The sequence below is a fragment of the Zeus faber genome (assembly GCF_960531495.2).
Source record: "Zeus faber genome assembly, chromosome: 14".
NCBI lineage: Eukaryota > Metazoa > Chordata > Actinopteri > Zeiformes > Zeidae > Zeus > Zeus faber.
In genome coordinates, this window is record NC_137200.1 from 31,006,478 (window position 1) to 31,031,477 (window position 25,000).

Consider the following 25,000-nt stretch of genomic DNA (forward strand, 5'->3'; position numbering starts at 1 on the left):
TAAGGAAAGTATTCAAGCTGTAGGGTCGTTTCTAAGGACAGTATTCAAGCTGTAGGGTAGTTTCTAAGGAAAGTATTCAAGCTGTAGGGTAGTTTCTAAGGACAGTATTCAAGCTGTAGGGTCGTTTTTAAGGACAGTATTCAAGCTGTAGGGTAGTTTTTAAGGACAGTATTCAAGCTGTAGGGTAGTTTCTAAGGAAAGTATTCAAGCTGTAGGGTAGTTTCTAAGGAAAGTATTCAAGCTGTAGGGTAGTTTCTAAGGACAGCATTCAAGCTGTAGGGTAGTTTCTAAGGAAAGTATTCAAGCTGTAGGGTAGTTTCTAAGGACAGTATTCAAGCTGTAGGGTAGTTTCTAAGGACAGTATTCAAGCTCTAGGGTAGTTTCTAAGGACAGTATTCAAGCTGTAGGGTAGTTTTTAAGGACAGTATTTAAGCTGTAGACAGTATTCAAGCTGTAGGGTAGTTTTTAAGGACAGTATTCCAGGTGTCAGACAGTTTCGAAGGACAGCATTCAAGCTGTAGGGTAGTTTCTAAGGAAAGTATTCAAGCTGTAGGGTAGTTTCTAAGGACAGTATTCAAGCTCTTGGGTAGTTTCTAAGGACAGTATTCAAGCTGTAGGGTAGTTTCTAAGGACAGTATTCAAGCTCTAGGGTAGTTTCTAAGGACAGTATTCAAGCTGTAGGGTAGTTTTTAAGGACAGTATTTAAGCTGTAGACAGTATTCAAGCTGTAGGGTAGTTTCTAAGGAAAGTATTCAAGCTGTAGGGTAGTTTCTAAGGACAGTATTCAAGCTGTAGGGTAGTTTCTAAGGAAAGTATTCAAGCTGTAGGGTAGTTTCTAAGGACAGTATTCAAGCTGTAGGGTAGTTTCTAAGGACAGTATTCAAGCTCTAGGGTAGTTTCTAAGGACAGTATTCAAGCTGTAGGGTAGTTTTTAAGGACAGTATTTAAGCTGTAGACAGTATTCAAGTTGTAGGGTAGTTTTTAAGGACAGTATTCCAGGTGTCAGACAGTTTCGAAGGACAGCATTCAAGCTGTAGGGTAGTTTCTAAGGAAAGTATTCAAGCTGTAGGGTAGTTTCTAAGGACAGTATTCAAGCTCTTGGGTAGTTTCTAAGGACAGTATTCAAGCTGTAGGGTAGTTTCTAAGGACAGTATTCAAGCTGTAGGGTAGTTTCTAAGGACAGTATTCAAGCTCTTGGGTAGTTTCTAAGGACAGTATTCAAGCTGTAGGGTAGTTTCTAAGGACAGTATTCAAGCTCTAGGGTAGTTTCTAAGGACAGTATTCAAGCTGTAGGGTAGTTTTTAAGGACAGTATTTAAGCTGTAGACAGTATTCAAGCTGTAGGGTAGTTTTTAAGGACAGTATTCCAGGTGTCGTACATTTTTAAGGAAAATATTCCAGGTGTAGGATAGCTTTCCAGGAAGGTTTTCCCAGACGGGATAGTTTCAAGGGCAGTTTTCCAGGTGTAGAACAGTTTATAAGGACATTTTCCAGATGTAGGGTAGTGCTAAGGACAGTATTCCAGGTGTAGGATAGTTTTCCAGGAAGACTTTCCAGGCATAGGGTAGTTTCAAGGACAGTTTTCCAGGTGTAGGATCCCTTTAAGGACAATATTCCAGGCGTAGGATAGTTTTCCAGGAAGGATTTCCAGGTGTAGGGCAGTTTCAAGGACAGTTTTCCAGGTGTAGGATCGTTTCAAGAACAGTATTCCATGTGTAGGACAGTTTTCCAGGTGTTGGATAGTTTTCAAAGATGTTTCCATGTGTAGGAAAGTTTTACAGGTGTAGAATAGTTTTAAGAACAGAATTCCATGTGTAGGATAGTTTTTGAAGATGTTTCCATGTCAAGGACAGTTTTCCAGGTGTAGGATAGTTTTAAGAACAGAATTCCAGGTGTAGGATAGTTTTTGAAGATGTTTCCATGTCAAGGACAGTTTTCAGGTGTAGGATTGTTTTAAGAACAGAATTCCATGTGTAGGACAGTTTTCCAGGTGTAGGATAGTTTTTGGAGATGTTTCCATGTGTATGACAGCGTTCCAGGTGTAGGATAGTTAAAAGAAAAGTATTCCAGGTATTGGATAGTTTTTGAAAATGTTTCCACGTGAAGGACAGTTTTCCAGGTGTAGGATAGCTAAAAGAACAGTATTCCAGGTATTGGATAGTTTTTGGAGATGTTTCCATGTGAAGGACAGTTTTCCAGGTGTAGGATGGTTTTAAGAGCTGTATTCCAGGTGTGGGATCGTTTTTTAAGATGTTTCCATGTCAAGGACAGTTTTCCAGGTGTAGGATCGTTTCAAGAACAGTATTCCACGTGTAGGACAATTTTCCAGGTGTAGGATAGTTCTTTAAGATGTGTCCATGTGTAGGACAGTTTTAACAGGTGCAGTGTCGTTTTCAAGGCCCCTCCTCTATCTCCAAGGCTCCTCGAGTTCAGTGGTTTGTTCTTCAACAGCTTGAATCATGTTGTTCATCAAACAAAAACACTGTGCTCTAATGAACCATGGGTTCTGATTGGTCAGTAGCTGCAACCAGACGTCTGTTAGTTCTGATTAATGGCCGTTGTCTGTTGCCATGGGCAACGACTTCTCCTCCTGGTTTCTCGTCTCTAATGCTAATGCTAGCATTACATAGAAGCTACAATGGACGAAAGACTCATCTCCAGTTTAACATTAATAACAGTAAATTGTTTATTGTTATAATACATAGTAGTTATATTATTGTGTTAAATCATAGTTACTACAGTACATGTTTCCATGATTATATTCAATTAAATCCATAACAGTAAACAGTTTATTCATATGTAGCAGAATAATACAACTAGACATACTAGTTATAGAACTAGACATACTAGTTATAGAACTAGACATACTAGTTATAGAACTAGACATACTAGTTATAGAACTAGACATACTAGTTATAGCATTTCAAATTATTATTGTGTCTCAATGTAATTTTTTATTTAGTTATCACAAATCAACACGTTAGTGTGTGTGTGTGTGTGTGTGTTGTCAGTGTGTGTGTGTGTGTTGTCAGTGTGTGTGTGTTGTCAGTGTGTGTGTGTGTGTGTGTTGTCAGTGTGTGTGTGTTGTCAGTGTGTGTGTGTGTGTGTGTGTGTGTGTGTGTGTTCTCACCAGACGTCTACAACCTTCCATCCGTTCGCCTCCTTCATGACTTTCTTGCTCAACGCTCTCTCTGCCAAAGCTCCTCCAGCACAAACCTCCCTTCACTGATGGCGCCTGGAGAGAGAGAGAGGGAAGAGAGGGAGAGGAGGGAGGAGGAGGGAGGGAGGGAGGAGAGGGAGAGAAGGGAGGAGGAGGGAGGGAGGGAAGAGAGGGAGGGAGGGAAGAGAGGGAGAGAAGGGAGGAGGAGGGAGAGAAGGGAGGAGGGAAGAGAGGGAGAGAAGGGAGGAGGAGGGAGGGAGGGAAGAGAGGGAGGGAGGGAAGAGAGGGAGAGAAGGGAGGAGGAGGGAGAGAAGGGAGGAGGGAAGAGAGGGAGAGAAGGGGGGAGGAGGGAGAGAAGGGAGGAGGGAAGAGAGGGAGAGAAGGGGGGAGGAGGGAGGGAGGGAAGAGAGGGAGAGAAGGGAGGGAAGAGAGGGAGAGAAGGGAGGAGGAGGGAGAGAAGGGAGGAGGGAAGAGAGGGAGAGAAGGGAGGAGGAGGGAGAGAAGGGAGGGAAGAGAGGGAGAGAAGGGGGGAGGAGGGAGGGAGGGAAGAGAGGGAGAGAAGGGAGGAGGAGGGAGAGAAGGGAGGGAAGAGAGGGAGAGAAGGGGGGAGGAGGGAGGGAGGGAGCAGCTGCTTTCAATCTTTTTTCCTCCCAAACAGGAAGTGAGCAAAGCGCCTGGGAATGAAGTGCACACACACATGAAAACACATGAAAACACTGAAGTTTTTCCAGCTCTGGAGAATCTGAAGGGGGGTTGGAGAGAAAAGCAGTGGACAGACAGACAGACAGACAGACAGACAGACAGACAGACAGACAGACAGACAGACAGTAAATCAGACAATTAATAGAATATTATGCATTAGGTGTCACCCAGGGTTGGTTCTTAATTAAAACATTTTCTGATCAAACTGAAAAACCCAGAAGGGGAAACTAACCCTAAACCAAACTAACTGACCAACCGATTGACTACTAACTAACTAACTAACTAACTAACTAACTAACTAACTAACTAACTAACTAACTAACTAACTAACTAACTAACTAACTGACTGACCAACAGATCGACTACTAACTACTAACAAACCAACTCAAAAGCCACCACTGACTGACCAACAAACCAACTTACTAATTAACCAACAAACCAACTAACTAACAAAGCAACTAACAAACCACTAACTAACTAGCAGGTAACCAACCAACCAACCAACAAATCAACTAACCAACCAGGTAACAACTAACCAACTAACCAATTAACCAACCAACCAACCAACCAACTAACTAACTAACTAACTAACTAACTAAGTAACTAACTAACTAACTAACTAACTAACTAACTAACTAACTAACTAACTAACTAACTTACAGTTTACCAACAAACCAACTAACCCACCAACCTACCAACCAACCAACCAACTGGTTACCAACAAACCAACTAACCAGCTAGGTAACAACCAACAAACCAACTAACCAGCTAGGTAACAACCAACAAACCAACTAACCAGCTAGGTAACAACCCGGTAACCAGCTGGGTAACAACCAACAAACCTACTAACCAGCTAGGTAACAACCAACAAACCAACTAACCAACCAACCAACCAATGGGTCACCAATAAACCAACTAACCAGCTAGGTAACAACCAATAAATCAACTAACCAACTAACCAACTAACCAACTAACCAACTAACCAACCAACCAACCAAAAGGTCACCAATAAACCAACTAACCAGCTAGGTAACAACCAACAAACCAACTAACCAGCTAGGTAACAACCAACAAACCAACTAACCAGCTAGGTAACAACCAACCAACCAACCAACCAACCAACAGGTTACCAATAAACCAACTAACCAGCTAGGTAACAACCAACAAACCAACTAACTAACCAACCAACAAACTAACCACAACTAACTAGCTAACTAATCAACTATCAAACAAACTAACTACCAACCAAGCAACAAACAAACAAACCCCCATTAACTAGCTAACTACCTACAGTCTTTGCACTCTGAATATGAGAGTGATGTGAACATTCTTTATTTTCGAGCCCATGGAACCGACACAAGAATCCATTATTTTTTGATGATTACAAGTTGGTCTCTCTGGTTGGTCTCTCTGGTTGGTCTCTCTGGTTGATCTCTCGGGTTGGTCTCTCTGGTTGATCTCTCGGGTTGATCTCTCGGGTTGGTCTCTCGGGTTGATCTCTCGGGTTGATCTCTCGGGTTGATCTCTCGGGTTGGTCTCTCGGGTTGGTCTCTCTGGTTGATCTCTCGGGTTGATCTCTCGGGTTGGTCTCTCGGGTTGATCTCTCGGGTTGATCTCTCGGGTTGATCTCTCGGGTTGGTCTCTCGGGTTGGTCTCTCGGGTTGGTCTCTCGGGTTGGTCTCTCGGGTTGGTCTCTCGGGTTGATCTCTCGGGTTGGTCTCTCGGGTTGGTCTCTCGGGTTGATCTCTCGGGTTGGTCTCTCGGGTTGATCTCTCGGGTTGGTCTCTCGGGTTGGTCTCTCGGGTTGATCTCTCGGGTTGGTCTCTCGGGTTGATCTCTCGGGTTGGTCTCTCATGCAGGTTGACTCCTCTGAGCTGCTGAGCATCATGATCTAGTCCTGGGTTCATCTCTTCCTGCCACTGGTCAAGCAAAGAGACCCTGAAGATTTAACTCAACTTTAATATCTAATGAAGATTTTGTGACGTATATAGCAAAACAAAAATAACTTTCTTCTTCGACACAAAGACCTCCTCAGAAGTCTCCAACCTAACTGTGCGGTGCACCCTGAAAACATTTGAGGGGCCAAACAATATCCTTTGTAGCAAACAAAAATAGTAACTGCCATAAGAAATGACTCGACCTCTGAAATCAAATCCTCAAAATGGATAAACAGGATGCCCAAGAGCCCACACCTGAACTGTATGAAAAAAACGATCAGGACTCACACTCTCAAACACTCAACATACCAGACAGAGAACCCACTGCACAGGACTAAGAGTGTATTAGGCTTGGGCGGATTTACGATTCAGTCGTCTATCGGTGATCGACTCCATCGATCGCATTTGACATTGATGACAGAGGGTTTTTTTATGTTTTTTATCCGCCAGGAATAATCTGAGCATTGAAACGCTATAGGTGCAGTTTGTTCTGAAACTGGAGCAGAGAGAGAAGGAGGGGTCGGAGGGTCTCTCCCTCTCCTCTCAGAGCTGTCGAGTAACCACTGGCGATCGGATCTCGCGTCCACGCTTTTTTGTCCCATACAGAGACTTTGAGGGGCAGGTGCTCAAAAAAAAAAAAAGAAGAAGAAGAGAAGGCACATGGACAATAGAGATTTAGATTGATTTTGTTTCCTTAGTATCTTGTATGGAAAATGAAAGGTTAACCCAACAGAGGTTGTTTTGTTTCTCCTCCAGACAGCGATGCATGCAGGTTCCCGTGTCTGTATTTGAAAAACAACTGAGTAGAGGGACTGTCCAAGTCCTTACTCCGTACCGTTCCAAAAAACCTGTGTCCCCACTGTCGGAACGCACAGCTCCACGTTGCTATAGGACTTCATTTAGTTCAAACTGGATGTTTTTATGTAAATACTTTGCTTGTAAATAATAAATCCTGCACTTCTGGAACAGGGAAACCGCATTTTCCACTTTACATTATGTTCTACGTGCACGCAAACACCACCGCGCCCACACGTGCCCCTGATTAAATTGTATATCACCAATCGCTGCCCCCCAGCGATCAGCGATTGGAATTTTGCACGATCGCCCAAGCCTAGTATGTGGTCAGTACATTACTGTCATGAACGACCATAACGAGATGTAGGATGTTCTACAAAAAATGTATTTAAAATGTATTTATTTATGAATGTGATGTGGGGATGGTATGGTTTGAACAGCCACACCTGACCTGGATCTAGGTGATTGGGTCAGGGTGGCTGCATACCTGTTGCTCGGTGGTTTGCCATATGAGCAACAGGTTAAGACCCCTATCCTCGCACTCTCTCAGGATAGGAGCCCTGTCATGACATGTTCGATCTGCTCCTAGCTAATTCCACCTAGCCTCCTCTCTACGATAAACTGGTGTCTACAACGCATCGTTTTCTGTGTCCCTGTGCCGGAGGGCCCTGAAAACACCACTTGGGAGGTGTGTGGCAGGCAGAACTGCCACAGTGAACTAACCTGGTGAGGTTTCGGTGAGGTTACCCATTCTCACCATCTGGGGTCTGCCCATCAGGAAGTCCAGGATCTAGTTGCAAAGGGACCTGTTTAGACCCAGGATCCTGAGCTTGGGAACAAGCACAATAATGCTGAACTTTAATCTGCAAACAGCATCCTCACATATGTGTTTCCCTCATCCAGGTGGGAGAGGATGTAACCGTGCGTAGAAGGTGTTGAGCATGTTGGGTAGAGAGTTGACGGGCTGGGAATCATTACTATTTCTCCCTTTATAGTCTGTGATGGATAGCAGGCCACACCACATGCGTCTGGAGTCGGAGCTGTGTTAGTTAGACTCCAACTTACCCCGGTTCCCCTTCTCTTTTGACAACTCTGATGGCTAGATCATATCTGGACTTCCTCAAGGCCTCCAGACCACAAGAGCTATAGGCAGAGAACCATACTTTTAGCTTAGCACAGACATAACCATTAACCCAGGGCTTTTGTTGTTAGGAAAGTCCTAACATTACAACAACAACGTCGTCAATACACTTGGAGTTGTAATAACCCATCCAATGAGAAATTTCGCCAAGCGCCATGTTCCGCAATCTTTGTTTACACTTGCTCCCATTAGGACATACGTAACATAAAGCACCGCGTCGCAATATACTGCCTTAAGCAGTTCCGGCGGAACGCGTTGCTTGGCCAAATTACTCATTGGATGGATTATTACAACATTTGGCCATCTGCTACCATGCAGAGGCAACATAAGGTGAGGTGAATTAAAGTTTACATCTTTAATTTTGCACCATAAATTTATACCATGGGCATGGTATTACAGGAAAAGGCTTACAGTTCAGTACTGTGGTTGCTTGATACCGCTGGCATACTCCTGGTGGCCATCGCGACATCTTCCAGCTCCTGGTGCCTTGCCAGCTACGTTCCAAAGTACTCCAGCTCGTCCACGGCTCTGTGGGGGTTGGTCACTTCAGGGTCACCAAGATGCTTCATCCCCTCCGGTCCTGCTTCTACTGGTCAGGGTGTCATCAAGACGTGGAGCTCCACGTCCACCGGTGTGACACCTGCACAGCTCAGAAAAGGGCTGACTCGACGTTCTCACACCCCTCTGCAGCAGTACCAGGTGGGGGCTCCCATGGAGCGGGTGGCCGTGGACATCTTGGGCCCCTTTCCGGCCACAGAACGGGGCAACCGCAACATCCTAGTAGCCATGGACTACTTTACCAAATGGCCCGAAGCCAACACTGTTCCCGACCAGAGTGCCGCCACCGCCGCCGTATGCCCGGTGGACGAAATGTTCTGTCAGTTCGGGTGCCGGAGGAGCTGCACAGCGACCAGGGTCGGAACTTTGAGGCTCAGGTGTTTGCAGAGGTCTACCGCCGGCTGGGCGTTAAAAAGACCCGGACTACGCTGCTGCACCCACAGAGTGACGGATTGGTTGAATGTTTCAACCGCACCTTGGCGACCCAACTCGCTATTCTGACGAGCCACCAGCAGTGAGATTGGGGTCTTCACTTGCCCTTGGTCCTTTGGGCATTCGGACAGTGGTGCAAGAATTCACTAAGTGCACTCCTGCAGCCCTCATGTTGGACGCCAGCTCCGCACCCCTGTGGACTTGATGTTCGGCCCTCCCCCCGAACCAGAGGTAGCCGAGGAGCTGGGCATGGTCTATTTTCCCCCCCTTTGGGAGCGGCTCCGGGCGATGCATGAACTGACCAGGCAGGCTCTCGCTGACACTGGGCCTTGTCAGAAAAGGGCTTACGACCAGCGCGCAAAAGGGGAGGATTTTGCCTCCGGGGCGCAGGTGTGGGTCTACAGCCCGGAGAGGAAGAAAGGCCTCTCCCCAAGCTGATGAGCCACTGGGTGGGACCCTGTACAATCCTTGCGGCTGATCAAGAGGAACCGGGTGTTGGTTCTTCGTCATGATCGGCTTGCCCCCTAGCGACCCTTGGCTCTGTCTGAGGGTGAGTCAGGCGTAGAGGGGCAGCCTCCAGTCTATGCCTTGCCACAGCGACAACTTCCTCAACACCTCAGAGAGACTTTGTGGTTGATACATGGGTTGCTGGGGACAGCTAACCAGCCAGGTGGGGGCAATGTAGCGTGTGAGAGGAATAGAGGTGGGGCGGAGATTTCCCAGAATACTATGTTTTAGGGTTGTCGGGGAAGGGGATTGTTTTATGTGTCCTTAGTTACAGTAATGTTAATTGTTATGCGTTGTTAGTGTTAGTTAGCCATGTTACATGTGTTATGATAGATTGCTATTACTTTGATGTGTTAAGATTGTTGCACCAGGAGTGAGAGTGTGTGCCGTTAGTGACCTGCCTGCCGTGATGCCAGGGTGGCGGTTGAATGCTGAGCACTCTGAGTACTTAAGATCACGCCCGGCAGTGAAGATCTCCTGCTTGCTTGAAGTCTTGCCTTAAAGGAGTGAACGTGTGATTGAACATCCCTAAATGAGCTTCAGTTGAGCTTCTCACTTACCTCGGTGGTCAGGCTCCATGAGCCTGCACTGTCCCTGTGATGACTGCGTCTTTTCCAAGCTCAAATTGACCAACAACTACTTCCACGGAACAAGAAGAACCGGCAGCCGGTAGCAGCGTCACACCGTCACATCTCCTAGTGATGTCATCAAAGAAATGTTTTCTGATTGGATTTCACCACAGGAAAGACAGGAAACACAGCTTATGAGGAGAACGTGGAACGTTGAGGTAGTTTGTAAGAAGAGTAAATGTCTGTCTGTCTGTGTATCTGTCTGTCTGTCTGTCTATATCTATCTGTATCTGTCTGTCTGTGTCTGCTGTCTCCGTCTGTCTGTCTTGTCTGTCTGTATCCGTCTGTATTTCTGTCTGTTTGCCTGTCTTTCTGCCTGTCTGTGTCTGCTGTCTCTGTCTGTCTTGCCCGTGGCTGTGTCTGGCTGTATCTATCTGTCCATCTGTCTGTCTGTCTCTGTTTGTATCGATCTTTCCGTCTATGTCTGTCTTTCTGTCTGTCTGTCTGTCTTGTCTGTGTTTGTCTGTCTCTGTCTGTCTTGTCTGTCTGTCTGTTTGCATTTATCTGTCTGTCTGTCTGTATCTGTCTGTCTATCCAGAGAGTATATTGTCTTCTTGTGTTGAGCAGTGGTTTTAATTCCTTGAATGAAGACCTGGGTTTCGTCCAGTGACTGTTAGACAGACAGACAGACAGACAGACAGACAGACAGACAGACAGTTCCACATCAACCCACAGGGACGTGTGGTGGACACTTTGTGGACAGTTCCCATTTATTTCAGTGTTTCCTTAAAGAGTCGTAAAATGTTTGGCAAATTCAGTTTTACCAATACCAGGCCTTGAAAGTCCTGAAATAGTCTTCAAGTCTCAAACGTTCGTTTCATTCAACATGAACATTTAGAACCAGTTGTATCGTCGTCTATTCTTCATTTCCAGACTGTGGAGCCTCTTAACGCTCCTTGTCTTCTGCTGTTTGGCCCCTGAGTCTGTTGTGACGTCCAGGGCCGTCTCCTGCTGTGATGCAGATGACGCGGTTGCACTGGGCCCCCAAAACCAGCAGGGCCCCCCAAGCTGCCATTTTAGCCTTTGTGCAATTATTTGGGGTGATGTTCATTCTATGTAATGGCCTCATTTGTTTTATTGATTGATTTTTTGGGGGGGAAAGAGATATTTGTATATTTGTAGTACTTATCAGTTGCAATGTTTTCCTTCATTTTGATTCCTTAACAAATCTGTTCCTCACATTTAAAATCAACATTTGAAGGAAAAGGCAGCCTGTCTCAGTTATCGGCATTGGGGAGATGTTATACTGCAGACTGGGTAAATGCGGCAGGTTTTCAGGAGTGTCTTGATGTCGGGCCCCAGCGTTTCCCACTTACTATCATTCCCTGCGGCTTGAACTTGCTTGGTTCAGAGTTTTCAGGGACCTGTCCTCTTTTCCTCTTGAAGTGCACCACGCCGATGCATTTCAATGTTCAATGCATGCCCCGCACCACCTTAGAGGGTTTGGAATCGCCCCCCAAAATAGTCTCACAAAATAGGGGCCCTCAAATAACATTTTGCATCGGGCCCCCAAACAACTATGAACGGCCCTGCCGAAGGCCTATGCTTTTTACAGCAGTGATTCTCAACCTCAACGACGCTGGACGGGACGTGCACGAGGCCGTTGATGAGCTTCGTCTCTGTCTCGATCTTTATTGTCCGATGTGATTTAGATTTGATCCAAACTTCCACACTATACTGTCGTCATTAATATACTTTCTCCAATGGTGCTTAAGTCTTGAAAAATGAGATCAAGGTGAAGTTTAACTGTTGATCATTTTGCCGGGGACCCCACGTTGAGACCCACAGAGGACTGAGCCACAACGATGTACCGCCCCCTGCTGGTGGGAAGGTGTCACTGCCCGCGCTCAGCGTGAAAAGTCTGCTGTTGGTATTTAAAGGTAGAAAGAAATAACCTGTGTTTGTGTTCACAGGAAGACATATGGTCAGGAAGGGTTCTTATATCCCTTTTTGGTTTTTTTACTTTCGTAAAAAGTACAGATACACTGACAAAGAATGATTCTACAATAATTTTGTGAATGAACAAACCACATTCTTATTTATTTCAAGTGTAAAAGTACTCAGTCTTAAATGTACTCAGCATTAAAAATGAAAGTATTTGTCCCATCCAGTGCCCAGATATAACAGAGCTTATAATACTTTAAGTGAAACTGGAGATTAGTCATGCAGATCCATCAGTCATTGATGAGCAGTATAACAGAGTCAGTCCCTGATTTTGAGATACTGTATGTATATATATATAGATATATATAGATATATATATATATATATACACACACACAGTATACATATTCATCCTATATGTATATGTGTATACTGTGTATGTATATATATATAGATATATATAGATATATATATATATATATACACACACACAGTATACATATTCATCCTATATGTATATGTGTATACTGTGTGTGAATATATATACCGTGTATATATATATATACACACAGTATACACATAGGTACATACAGTATACATACACACACACAGTATACATATTCATCCTATATGTATATATATACACGGTGTATATATATATATATACACGGTGTATATATATATATACACACACAGTATACACATAGGTGGGGATGGTAGCTCAGGAGGTAGAGCTGGTGGTCTAGTCATGTAAAGGTTGCTGGTTGGATCCCAGGCTCCTCCTGCTAGCATGCTGTAGTGTCCTTGAGCAAGACACTTAACCCCTCATTGCTCCTGATGGCTGCGTCCGTCGGTGTTTGAATAATTGTAAGTCGCTTTGGATAAAAGCGTCTGCTAAATCAAATGTAATGTAATAGGTACATACAGTATATATATATATAACTTGTTTTGTTAATTATTTTTTTATGAACTACATTAGAGATGTGAGAGTAAAAAATACAGATATTTGCTTTGAAATGTTATGGATTAAAAGTCAAATGTCTACAAAAGTGAATGTATACTTAAACAAGCACATGCTTGAAAAAATGTACTTTCCACCGCAAAAACTCACATCAAAGTAAGGTGGTGGTCATGTTTTATCCCAATTCAACTCAACTTTTACTCCATACTTTGTTTGGAGTTTGGTGGTGTTCACTAAACCTTCATACGCTGAGAAGCAGTGAGAAGCAACATCTCATTTTCTTCTTGTAATTGTGGATCATAAGGCCTGGGTTGAACAACAGTCAAGCTTTCCATTAAAATCGTATCTCATGTTATTTATTAAAGTCATTAAAATGTGGCTGTCGACTCCATCCGTTCTCAAACAATTAAAGAATATTTAAATGTCATTACAAGCAAATAATGTTGAGCACAGAAGGAAAAGAAAAGAAGACAAACTCTGTATAAATAACAAGATAAATAATCTTTATTTCCACGTCTTTTTCATTTATAAAATTATGTGTCCACGATTAATATTAACAAGGCAATACAGAGAATCATTTTGAGTTTCTCGGAGGCGGGTTCTAGAGACATTTACTTTGTTATCGTAGACCAGGGACAGGGGACGAGGGGCTCAAACACCAGCAACACCAACCATACACCCACCCCCCCCACCCCCCTTGATTTTAAATCATTTTTGGTGATTATTATTATTATTATTATTCTTTTTTTTTCTTCCTTTTTTTTTTTTACAGGACACCGTACCAGAGGGACAGCACTCACCCTCCCAAAATGCCACGGCTCTCCGGAACCAGCAGCCACATGAAGCCCTTCAATGCACACTGGTTAAAAACTTCATGAGCAGGATCCCCGGTCGCTCCTCGCTCCCCTGCCGCTCAGTGTAAACCCAACAGGACGCGTCAACAACCTCCTGATAACGTCCTCACAGCGGATCCACCGCCGACCCGAGGGACCCGTGTCTTTGCACGACTCTTTCTATCCTAAACATTACAGCGTCGCACTCTTTCCCTACAGTAAAAGACAAACCCCAGCAAGTGTAGAAACAAATAACCAACCTTTCTATTCTACAAAAAATAACAAAAACAACAAAACAAAGATACCTTGTGCTCAGAGGAAAATAACAAAACAAAACAACAAGTTTCTCGCAATTCAGTTTTTTTTTTGTTGGTTTTGTTTGGTTTCTTTTGTCGGTAAGTAAGTTCCATTCATGAAGGTTATCAAAAAAATTTAAATATTATATACTGTATAGGTTATTAATTACAGTAACAAGGTTCCATGCGAAGCATCTTCTCATCTTCTGTACAGAAATGGAGGATTCAGTAGTAAATAACAAGACTGTACAGACCTACAGCGGCCTGATGTGGGGGCCGGCATGTACCGGGGCCACATGGGGGTCCGGGCCAGGACACTGTGGCAAACACGGGGGGTCCCTACAGACCTCAGCCACTGCCGAGCTGGAGCCGTTTGTCTGTAAACAGACTTTAAAAGCCAGTATGTTTGGGGTCCACCATCCTGTGTTTGATCCAAAGGTAATGACAGCACTCTTCACACACACACACACGCACACACACACACACACACACACACACACACACACACACGCGCGCACGTGTGTGTGTTGCCGTGTGAGGAGAGCTGGAATGGGGTTTAAAGAGTGCTATGTTCCCCCCCTTGTTGCCACTGACGGGGCCCGGCCTGCAGAGCACCAGGGCCCCAAACTCAACTCAACAAAAACAAAACAATAAAAAATCATAATTCCGAACTTGAGCCACAATCCAAAGCCCCCGCGTTGATTCAGTCAAATACGTCACTATTCTAAGTGGTTCTAAAAGTAAAGCAGTGGGAGCGGCGGCGCTAAGCTGATCACGCTGTTTGAAGACGGAGCCGACGTCAACGTTCTGCAAGCAGCTCCCACCGCCTGGGGGCGAGCGACAACGGAGGGGAGAGAGAGACAGACAGCAATAGAAGCAGACCAGAGAACCACATCCTACTACACACATACTACACATCATGCATCATACATACTACACATCATGCATCATACATACTACACATCATGCATCATACATACTACACACATCATACTACATACATACATACTACATACTTCATACGTCATACATACTTCATACATACATACTACATACATCATACTACATCCAGACATCATACTACATCAATACATCATACGACATCCATACATCATACTACATACATACATCATACTACATACACACATCATACTACATACACACATCATACTACATACATACTACACATCATACATACTACATACATACGACACATCATGCATCATACATACTACATACATACATCATACATACACACATCATACTACATACTACATACATACATCATACTACATACATACTGTAGAGAACAAAGAAAACCAGGAGGGAGGGGGGAGCGATGGGGAAATATGTCAAAACCTCACCAAGGAAGTACTGAAAGGCTCAGGACCCAAACACACACACACCTGGGCAGTGTGTAGAGACCGTGTACAATACTATGATACTATGTACAGTATGTTTATATCTACTGGGGACCAAGATGCTTCACTGTATTTTAACTGTCCAGTCAAAAACCAACGAGCAGAGATTATTATTATTAATAACACATCTGGGGATTTGATTGTTTTCTCTATTCCACACACACACACACACACACACACACACACACACACACACAACGTTGTGCACCTCCTGCTGTTTGTTTCTAGTGGTGTCTGGTTGGAGATGCAGGACGGAGGTGGAGGAAGAGGAAGAGTGAAGGTGTTTTCACTTTAAACGGAAAAGAGGGTCGACATGTCAAAGTGACAGAGTGTGTGTGTGTGTGTGTGTGTGTGTGTGTGTGTGTGTGTGTGTGTGTGTGTGTGTGTGTGTGTGTGTTAATTCAGCTGCCGTCTCCTCCGATATTTCTTGTCCTCGTCACCTGTTGCCAGGAAAGAAAGAACAGGATCAGGGCGTGGCATCACGGGTGCATGGAGTCATAGCAGCCAAAAAAACAAAACAACAACAAAGAGGAAAAGCAAAGGAGGACGAAGGAGCTTGGAAGGAGCTTGGAAGGAGCTTGGAAGGAGCTTGGAAGGAGCAGTACCTCTTCATAGAAGATGAGCTTTAGAAGGAAAACAGAGTTTAGGCTGCACCACAAATGCAGCAGAGAAAAGCAGAGAAGAGGAGACTCATCAGTGGAGCATCCATCAGGTGACTTTATACAAGAAACCACATCAGCTTTTATGCTCCTGACGGGTGAAGCACCAACCTTCCAGATGGTTCCTGGAGACGTACTTGAGGGCCTCGTCCAGGAGGATGACTGGGATGGAGATCTTAAAGACCACCACCCACTGGGACCAGTGCAGCGGCGTCACCTGGAAGATCAACTGGGAGCCAGGAGCAGGAGGAGGAGGAGGAGGAGGAGGAGCAGGTGGAGCAGGAGGAGCAGGAGGAGGCGGAGGAGGAGGAGGAGGAGCAGGAGCAGGAGGAGGAGGAGGAGGAGCAGGTGGAGCAGGAGGAGGAGGAGGAGCAGGTGGAGCAGGAGGAGCAGGAGGAGGCGGAGGAGGCGGAGGAGGAGGAGGAGGAGCAGGAGCAGGAGGAGGAGGAGGAGGAGCAGGTGGAGCAGGAGGAGGAGGAGGAGCAGGTGGAGCAGGAGGGGGACGAGGAGGAGGAGGAGCAGGAGGAGGAGGGACAGGTGGAGCAGGAGGAGCAGGAGGAGGCGGAGGAGGCGGAGGAGGAGCAGGTGGAGCAGGAGGAGGAGGAGGAGCAGGTGGAGCAGGAGGGGGGCGAGGAGGAGGAGGAGCAGGAGGAGCAGGAGGAGGAGGGACAGGTGGAGCAGGAGGAGCAGGAGGAGGCGGAGGACGAGGAGGAGGAGGAGCAGGAGGAGGAGGAGAAGCAGGAGGAGAAGCAGGAGGAGGAGCAGGAGGAGGTGGAGGGGAGCAGGAGGAGGAGGAGCGGGGTTTACAACACATCCATGAAAGTCAGATGGTAAAACACAAGGTTATATTTATTGGTCCATTTCTTTTTTTTCCTCCTCAATAACATATAAATATATATGAATAATAGTAGTACTACCATTATTATTATTATTATTATTGTTATTATTATTACCATTAGCCTCATTATTATTATTATTATTATTATCTCTACTATACTGCTATCTCACCATACAATACAGATATATATACACACACACACACAGCTGAGTTTCCACCTTGGACTGAACAAGTGATGTCATGGTGAGAGTGACACGTTTCTACTACTGAACAAGTGATGTCATGGTGAGAGTGACACGTTTCTACTACTGAACAAGTGATGTCATGGTGAGAGTGACACGTTTCTATATGGATGGATTCCATCTTCTTACCAGAGTTGGATCTCTGGATCCCCCTCACCACCCCCTCAACCTGCTTTCTTTATTGTTTTAAATTTGAGTGCTCGTGCGGTGAATCCCTCCACACTCCACTACTCACGGGCAAGGGCTCCACGTAGAGGATGAGGAAGTGCAGCGAGAGGGAGAGGACGATGGCCCCCAGGAGCCAGATGTTCACCCAGGGAGGCATCCGGATCAGGGACTGGTTCTCAGACAGGCTGCACCAGGGAAAGTGATATTACAGTGTTATTACATCATTAGAAGACTGATGTGTCTGTTATTATGAGTTCTTACACGTTGTAACAGCATTATTAGACTGATCAGTCTGTTATTACACTTGTTAAAGCGTTACTTCATTTAGTCTGTTAATACAGTGCTATTACGTTGTTAATACACAGTAGGTTTTTTTTATCAGTAGGTTTTTGTAAAAGGCTTTTTTATTTTTTATTGTTTACATTAGCTTTATAGTTGTATTTATTGTTTATTGTACATTCCCTATTTGTCTATCTTCAAGTGAATCTTTAGCTTTACTGTATTTTGCCAATTTCTTCAGGTAAACCTCAGGTTTATTACAGATTACCATTTTCATTTTTGTATTAGTATTTTGTGAGGTAATTTTTGCCCATTTTTGACGTGGGCTGCTGGGCTGTGATACTGAAATTTCCCTCCGGGGATCAATACTTTACTAAAGTATCTATCCATCTATCTCTTCATCCATATAGACTGTAGCCATCGATCTACCATCTCTAGACAAAGAAAGGCAGCTTCCAAACTCCACACTCTAATTGCCGTTCATGATGAATTACATGTCAGGACTCCAATTTTTAACTATGTTGACAAGCAACAAAATGAATGAATCATTGAAGCGTTATGTGCCAAGTAAGAGACTTTCACCGTCAGCGCCACACTGGCTTTTCTCAAACAGCGTAATATCAGGGTGTCCACCAGGGGGCAGCAGACAGGACGTAGGACAGGTGTGCGCTCGGGTGTTCGCATTTTTCTCAGTCTTTCTACTTTGTAAAAGCACATGTACCAGGTCATTCACCTCAATCCGAGTGCAGGGAAACACCACCGACCTGTTGAGGGCGTTTAACATCTCGATGGTGACCAGCACGGACAGGGCCATGGTGGTGGGGTAGCGGGACTCGAACACGTCGCAGTCGATGCCCTGGAACATGGGGTTCTCCTCGGTGCACTGCATGAAGTGTCTCTGTGCGGGAGACAGGCGGCAGGAAGAGGCATGACAACACTCTTTGGGGGGAAAGCAGCGGGAAGATCAGCAGAGAGGACTGTGTTGTACCCGAGAGCTTTCTAACGGAGAGAGGAAGCAGAACATCCACCGGGAACGTGTCAGATGATCTTATCTTAAAGATCATCGTAAAAATCCGGCCTTGACTTGGTCAGGGAGCCAAGGAAAGGAGGCCAGGATCTCTGCTTTGTGTTTTGTCTAATTTTTAAGCCAGGCTCTAACTTCAGTCTATTTTATGACCTAATTCATGTTAAGAAGGGTGTGTGTGTGTTTGTGTGTGTGTATGTGTGTACACAGGATTCATATATAATAGAACACAGAACAAGCACTGAATGTACTTTAAGTGGAAAGTAACTAGTTACAACTAGTCTCATCCCAGTACTTGAGTACATTTCCACCTGTAAAGGTACTTTAGCATTATACATTAAGCTTTCATACATTTCCATTTCCTGTTCCAACAAACTGCACTTTTCCATTTTCAACTTTGATATTCAGTTACAGAGTTTGTATTTTAACATTTACTTCATATAGACTCTAAAATGGACTTCAAGAAATCACAGGAACATTTGAAAACGTGTTACGGTGCAATCACCATTATTGTGTGCACAAATTAAAAGTGACTTTTACTAATTCAATGTGTGTGTTATTTACCAAACTGGGTAAGTAACAACGTGAGTACAAGTACATCTATGTGGCACCGAGGCCGTCCAGTAGTCTTCGCACCTCCGCTCCAGGGACAAGGCATCGCTTAGAAATAGAAGATGAAAAAAAAAAACCCAAAGTGCAGGTGTTTCGGGGCCCCGGCCACTCACCAGCTGGTAGAAAGTGACCTGCGGGCCGCCCTCGTCGAACAGGTACCACCAGGTGGCGGCGCTCACCGTGCCCAGGCCGACGTAGCCTGCAGCGCAACACAAATCAGCTCCATTACCCGACGCTACGCATGCTTCAAAACAGGGAAGGGTAGGAAGGAAGGGTTAGGAAGGAAGGGTTAGAAAGGGTTAGGAAGGGTTAGGAAGGAAGGGTTAGGAAGGGTTAGGAAGGAAGGGTTAGGAAGGGTAGGAAGGAAGGGTTAGGAAGGAAGGGTTAGGAAGGAAGGGTTAGGAAGGAAGGGTTAGGATTAGGAAGGAAGGGTTAGGAAGGAAGGGTTAGGATTAGGAAGGAAGGGTTAGGGTTAGGAAGGGTTAGGAAGGGTTAGGGTTAGGAAGGGTTAGGAAGGAAGGGTTAGGAAGGGTTAGGGTTAGGAAGGGTTAGGGTTAGGAAGGAAGGGTTAGGAAGGAAGGGTTAGGAAGGAAGGGTTAGGAAGGAAGGCTTTAAATGAACCGTGGTGCAGAACTCTCCATCTAGTGGCGCTACACAGAAACTACAAGGGAAGACTTGAAGGGATGGAAATGGAGATATTAACAGTAAATAGGATTTTTACTTGTAGAGGGTGATTTATCAAATAAAGTGTGAGCTGCATTAAGTTATAATATCACTTCATATCGATCCCGCGTCTCAGTGTATTATTTTATTTCGTTATTAGCCGTGTAATAAGGTGGAGAATGCAGCCAGCGGCTCGTCATCCTACCTCCGATGGCGAGGTATCGGAAGAAGAGCCAGCCGGAGATGAGCGGCTCCTTGGGGTTGCGTGCAGGCTTGTCCATGATGTCCAGGTCCGGGGGGTTGAAGCCCAGAGCGGTGGCCGGGAGCCCGTCCGTCACCAGGTTCACCCACAGCAGCTGCACCGGGATGAGGGCCTCCGGGAGACCCAAGATGGCCGTCAGGAAGATGCTGCATTTACACAGAGAGAACACAACGAGAGTCAAAGTCAAGGCCTGTTCATACTCAGTACAGTTTAGAGCAAGTTCTCCCTCAAAACTCTGCAGCCAAAGCACATTGTTCAGCTTCACCTTTTCAAACTTGTGTTCATGGTCATTCATCTTAGCTTTGGTATCTTGGTTGAGTTTTGGTATTTTTCTTAGCCCCGTATCTACCTCTTCCCTGCCTTGAACTAACACCGTTATTGACCCACTGCTCCAACACTTGAATATCTTGAATCCCTCCCGCCCTCCATCCATCCCTCCATCCACCCACCCACCCACCCATCTATCCATCCCTCTCTCCCTCCACCCATCCACCCACCCATCCCTCCCTCCCTCCATCCCTCCATCCCTCCCTCCATCAATCCCTCCATCCGCCTCCTCACCAGACGACCTCTCCCACGTTGGAGGAGATCAGGTAGCGGATGAACTGCTTCATGTTGTTGTAGATGGCTCTTCCCTCCTCCACAGCCGCCACGATGGTGGAGAAGTTGTCGTCGGACAGCACCATCTCCGAGGCCGACTTGGCCACGGCCGTGCCGGAGCCCATGGCGATGCCGATCTCAGCCTTCTTCAGGGCGGGCGCGTCGTTCACCCCGTCGCCGGTCTGCAGGGGGTGGGATGTTTTAACCATTACATGTCATCAAAGGATGATGTGAGATGAACTCCAGGGAGGACGAAGACGGGAACGGTCTCTTCCCCCTTCTTGTTGATTTGAAACCAATAAACAAAGATTGGAAACGACATCAAGGCCGGGACGCGGCGGGAACAGGCGACGCGGCGGGAACAGGCGACACGGCGGGAACAGGCGTAGCGGCGGGAACAGGCGACGCGGCGGGAACAGGCGACGCGGCGGGAACAGGCGACGCGGCGGGAACAGGCGACGCGGCGGGAACAGGCGTAGCGGCGGGAACAGGCGACGCGGCCGGAACAGGCGACGCGGCGGGAACAGGCGACGCGCGGGAACAGGCGACGCGGCGGGAACAGGCGACGCGGCGGGAACAGGCGACGCGGCGGGAACAGGCGTAGCGGCGGGAACAGGCGACGCGGCCGGAACAGGCGACGCGGCGGGAACAGGCGACGCGCGGGAACAGGCGACGCGGTGGGAACAGACGTATCGGTGTCTCAAAGACGCTCGCACGCCGCCTGCCTCGCAGCTTCTCAAGCCGAATCCCGATCCACTGGAGGGAGAACCGGGAGTTACATTTGTCGTACGGCTCCAGTACATGAGCTTAGAAAGACAAAGCAGGAACAGGAGCAGATCAAGGTCAAGGTCAAGGTCAAGGTCAGGAGGGAGCACCGTGTCCAAGCTGAGCTCAAGGACTAAATGTCAAGGATCGCCCGATGAATCCCTCTGTGGGAGCAGTGGGCGGCCGCGTAGCGACGCCCGGCGACCGACCCCAGACCTCTTGACCAACGCCTTGCCCAGGGACATGGGTGGGGGGTGTCACATGCATCTCACCCTGACACGCATGTTTGAGGGGTGGGGTGCGGGGCAGGAAACCCAGGTGAACACGGGGAGAACATGGCACAGTCCTGCTGTGAGGCAACAGTGCTCACCACCGCCGAGCCTCCAACCATCGGTGGAGTTCAACCTTCAGTTTGGCATCATTAAGTCATGATGGATGAGAAAATCTAATTGCTGATATGTTTGATTTGGCTTCTTGTTTTATCGATTCAGTAACTTCAGTCAAACGCTTCCAGTTTGCTGCTCCGTTCAGGAGAAAGAAAACAAGTTAAACGGAGCCAGTTCCAAGCCCCGAACCCCGTACCAACGCACGGACCCAGGAACCCAGGGACCCAGGGGTCTTCCTCACCATGGCCGTGATCTCGTCAAACGACTGCAGGTATCCCACGATCTTGGACTTGTGCGCCGGCTCCACGCGGGCGAAGCAGCGGGCCCGCTTGACGGCTTCCCTCTGGGCCTCGGGCGTCAGGTCGTCGAACTCGCGGCCCGTGAAGGCCCTCGCCGAGACGTCCTCGTCCTCGCCGAAGATGCCGACGCGCCGGCAGATGGCCACGGCCGTGCCCTTGTTGTCGCCCGTGATCATGATGACGCGGATGCCGGCCTCGCTGCACAGCTTGATGGAGCCCATCACCTCCTTGCGCGGCGGGTCCAGCATGCCCACGCAGCCCACGAACGTCAGGCTCGTCTGCCGGAGGGGGAGACAGGGGGAGTCAAAGAACATCGAGCCTCAAAACCTCATCGGGTTGTCGTCTACCTCCACTTGAGCGCTACTCCGCCTCTACTTGACCTCCGCTCCGCTCTCCCGTTTCCCCACTTTTCTCGTACTCCGCCTCTACTCCACCCATCTGGCCCAGACAGGGCAGACAGGGGGAGCGGAAGTCAATCAAAACAGCTCGAAATCTCAAGAGGTCGTCGTCTGCTTCTATCCCGCCTCTACTCCACCTCCCTCCACCCAACTTCTACCTCCTTCTCCTTTACTCAACTTTTCCTCTACCTCTATTCCACCTTTACTCTACTCCATCTCTACAGGGAACTGATGAGGGACCCACAATGTCCAACATATTATATATAAATGATAGAATTCAATCCTCTCATTGTCGATATAAAAACACAGTAGGCGCAGATTTCATGATGATAAACAAAACACTGACAGACAGACATCCATCCATCCATCCATCCATCCATCCATCCATCCACCCATCTATCCATCCATCTATTCTTGGGACTAGGCTCTAAAGTCATCCCTCCGGCCGAGGCTCAGGATCCTCCGTGTTCTACCTCATACTCTGGGAACTTGGTGGAGTTCTCCAGGTCCATGTCCTGGCGGCGCGGGGGCAGGTCCCTGGTGGCCAGCGCCAGGCAGCGCAGCGTGTCGCGGCCCGTCCCCCAGTCCCGGATCCTGGACAGGAGCTGGTCCCGCATGGCGGCCGTCAGCAGGACCTTGGCAGTGCCGAGACGTAGGTACTGGCAGCGCTCGATCACGCTCTCTGGAGCGCCCTGCAGAGGGTCACACGGCAACATCAGAGAGAAAACAAACGTGACAAACATCAAATCTTCCAACTTGTGTCGTGCTCATCTACTCAGTCACACAAGCAGGCGTCAGGCTCCTTCCGCCCGCAGGCTTCTCAGTGCTTAAGGCCACTGTACACTTCAAAAGAAGTAGAACTATTTGACCAAAAAGATGCTTTCAGAACAAGAGAAGAGCAGTTGAGGTGTGATTTAGGTTCCTTCTATGCTTGGGTGAGGTCCCCCGAGGAAAACTGTCTCTGGAATGACACAAAGAAGTAGCTTCTGATTGAGCTTGGAGTATATGTCAGCTCAATACTCAAGAAGAACTTATTGACAACTGTGTTCAGGGACATGTCGGCGGGGGTTCTTTCCTCTTTCAACTTTTTGAGTGTTCCGCCCTCTTTAAGATATATTTTATTGGCAAATTGAAAATCAAACCGGTTTGATATAAACATAACTATCAATGAGAAAAAAAATCAATCGGACATTCAAAAGATGAATAATAGCTCAGGAAAGTCAAAAGAACAAAAAGAAAGTCAAAAACCATTCAAAAAGGCCAAAGGATGAACAGTGTACACAGTCCTCTACTTGGAGATATACCAGTATAAATACTAGTATACCAGTCATTTTTACTTTGCTAGTAAATGAAGTTGATTTTTACCTTGACAAACATCTTGCTCTGCGAGCCAGGCTTGGTGGGCGTGCAGTACACTGACATGGACTTGCGATCACGGGAGAACTCTAGCGTGAACTCCTTCTTCATCAGCTGCCGAATCACCTGAAGAGCAGAGGAAAAGTAAGAGCGAGGTAGAAACCAGACGAGGAGCAAAGCAAAGACAGGGAGGGAAGAGCCGGCGCCCGAGAGCTCCAATCCCAATCAGACCACAGAGACAGGGCGGCAGGACTTTAAAACGGATGTTGAGCCGGGGACACAACCCGCTCTGCGCCAGACGCCGCCCGCACCGCTGCCGGAAAGCCTACCGACACAAGCAACAACCAGGACGTTCCTGGAAAAGCAACTGGAAAGACCAAGAGCGAGCGATCGGCCTTCTAACGCTCATCACACTGGATGGTTCTGTTAAGCACGGTCCACCAGGAGAGACGCACACGGAGGCCATCGCCCTTCAGCCCAAAGTCGTCGGAGACTTTCGACCAGTTCGTACGGACCGACACCGTGACGGTGAGGTCACGGCCCCTGAAGCCCGCCGCACCGGAGCGGCCCCACGCCTGGGAACCTTGGGACTTTTTCCCCCGACACCGTCCAAACCGCAGAGCGGACGCCTGCAGGGCGTGGCTGGAACCGACCGGCAGTGACCACCTGCCGACTCCACCCGGCCCACTCCACCCGCCGGAGAGCCGCCCAAAAGGCTTTCAAATCTGCTTCTTGATACAGTTTGATGTGTCAAATTGAATTAATTTCCCTTTAGAGAAGTTCATTGCCCTCAGTGTTTCTCTTTTTATTACTTTGAGGAAAGAGTCAGATAACTTCTTGCCTCACTACATCTCTGAGTTTAAGTGTGTCACTATTTTTAAATCCTGCATTCATAAGTTTATTTTCTTTACCATTTTATATTTCTTATCATTTATTTTACCATTATTTAAATTTTTTATATATTTACATTTTTTTCATTTATTTAAGTAGATTATCGTGATAAAATAAATCCATTCATTGGAAAGACCCTATCTGTCTGTGTTACTTTGGAGGAGAACACAGTAGTAAATGTACTAAATAAAAAGAAATGTGGTTTATTTACTATTCTCCCTGTTGGGAGCGTTGCCCTGTATATTTACATTTTTTATGTGGTCATAATGCAACATATCTATCATCTATCCGTCTATCTACTGT

The 25,000-nt window shown here is 46.7% G+C and overlaps 2 protein-coding genes across 2 annotated transcripts in view; both read right to left on the minus strand.

Moving 5' to 3' along the window:
- LOC307240174 (platelet-derived growth factor receptor beta-like) overlaps window positions 1-3,230 on the minus strand; it is a 33,805-nt gene extending 30,575 nt beyond the window's left edge. Inside the window, exon 1 of the mRNA XM_080013852.1 lies at window positions 3,130-3,230. The gene's annotated coding sequence lies outside the window, so the exon portion shown is untranslated. The remainder of the gene's footprint in view (window positions 1-3,129) is intronic.
- Window positions 3,231-13,203: 9,973 nt separating this feature from the next.
- The window catches only part of atp2a3 (ATPase sarcoplasmic/endoplasmic reticulum Ca2+ transporting 3), a 48,138-nt gene continuing 36,341 nt past the window's right edge, over window positions 13,204-25,000 (minus strand). The window contains exons 12-21 of the mRNA XM_080013727.1: window positions 23,816-23,932; window positions 22,924-23,142; window positions 21,995-22,330; window positions 20,564-20,784; window positions 19,946-20,148; window positions 19,191-19,276; window positions 18,206-18,339; window positions 17,230-17,347; window positions 16,026-16,143; window positions 13,204-15,695 (exon numbers count right to left, since the gene is read on the minus strand). Of these exons, the coding sequence (XP_079869853.1) occupies window positions 15,652-15,695; window positions 16,026-16,143; window positions 17,230-17,347; window positions 18,206-18,339; window positions 19,191-19,276; window positions 19,946-20,148; window positions 20,564-20,784; window positions 21,995-22,330; window positions 22,924-23,142; window positions 23,816-23,932 (1,596 nt within the window). The 3' untranslated portion in view covers window positions 13,204-15,651. The remainder of the gene's footprint in view (window positions 15,696-16,025; window positions 16,144-17,229; window positions 17,348-18,205; window positions 18,340-19,190; window positions 19,277-19,945; window positions 20,149-20,563; window positions 20,785-21,994; window positions 22,331-22,923; window positions 23,143-23,815; window positions 23,933-25,000) is intronic.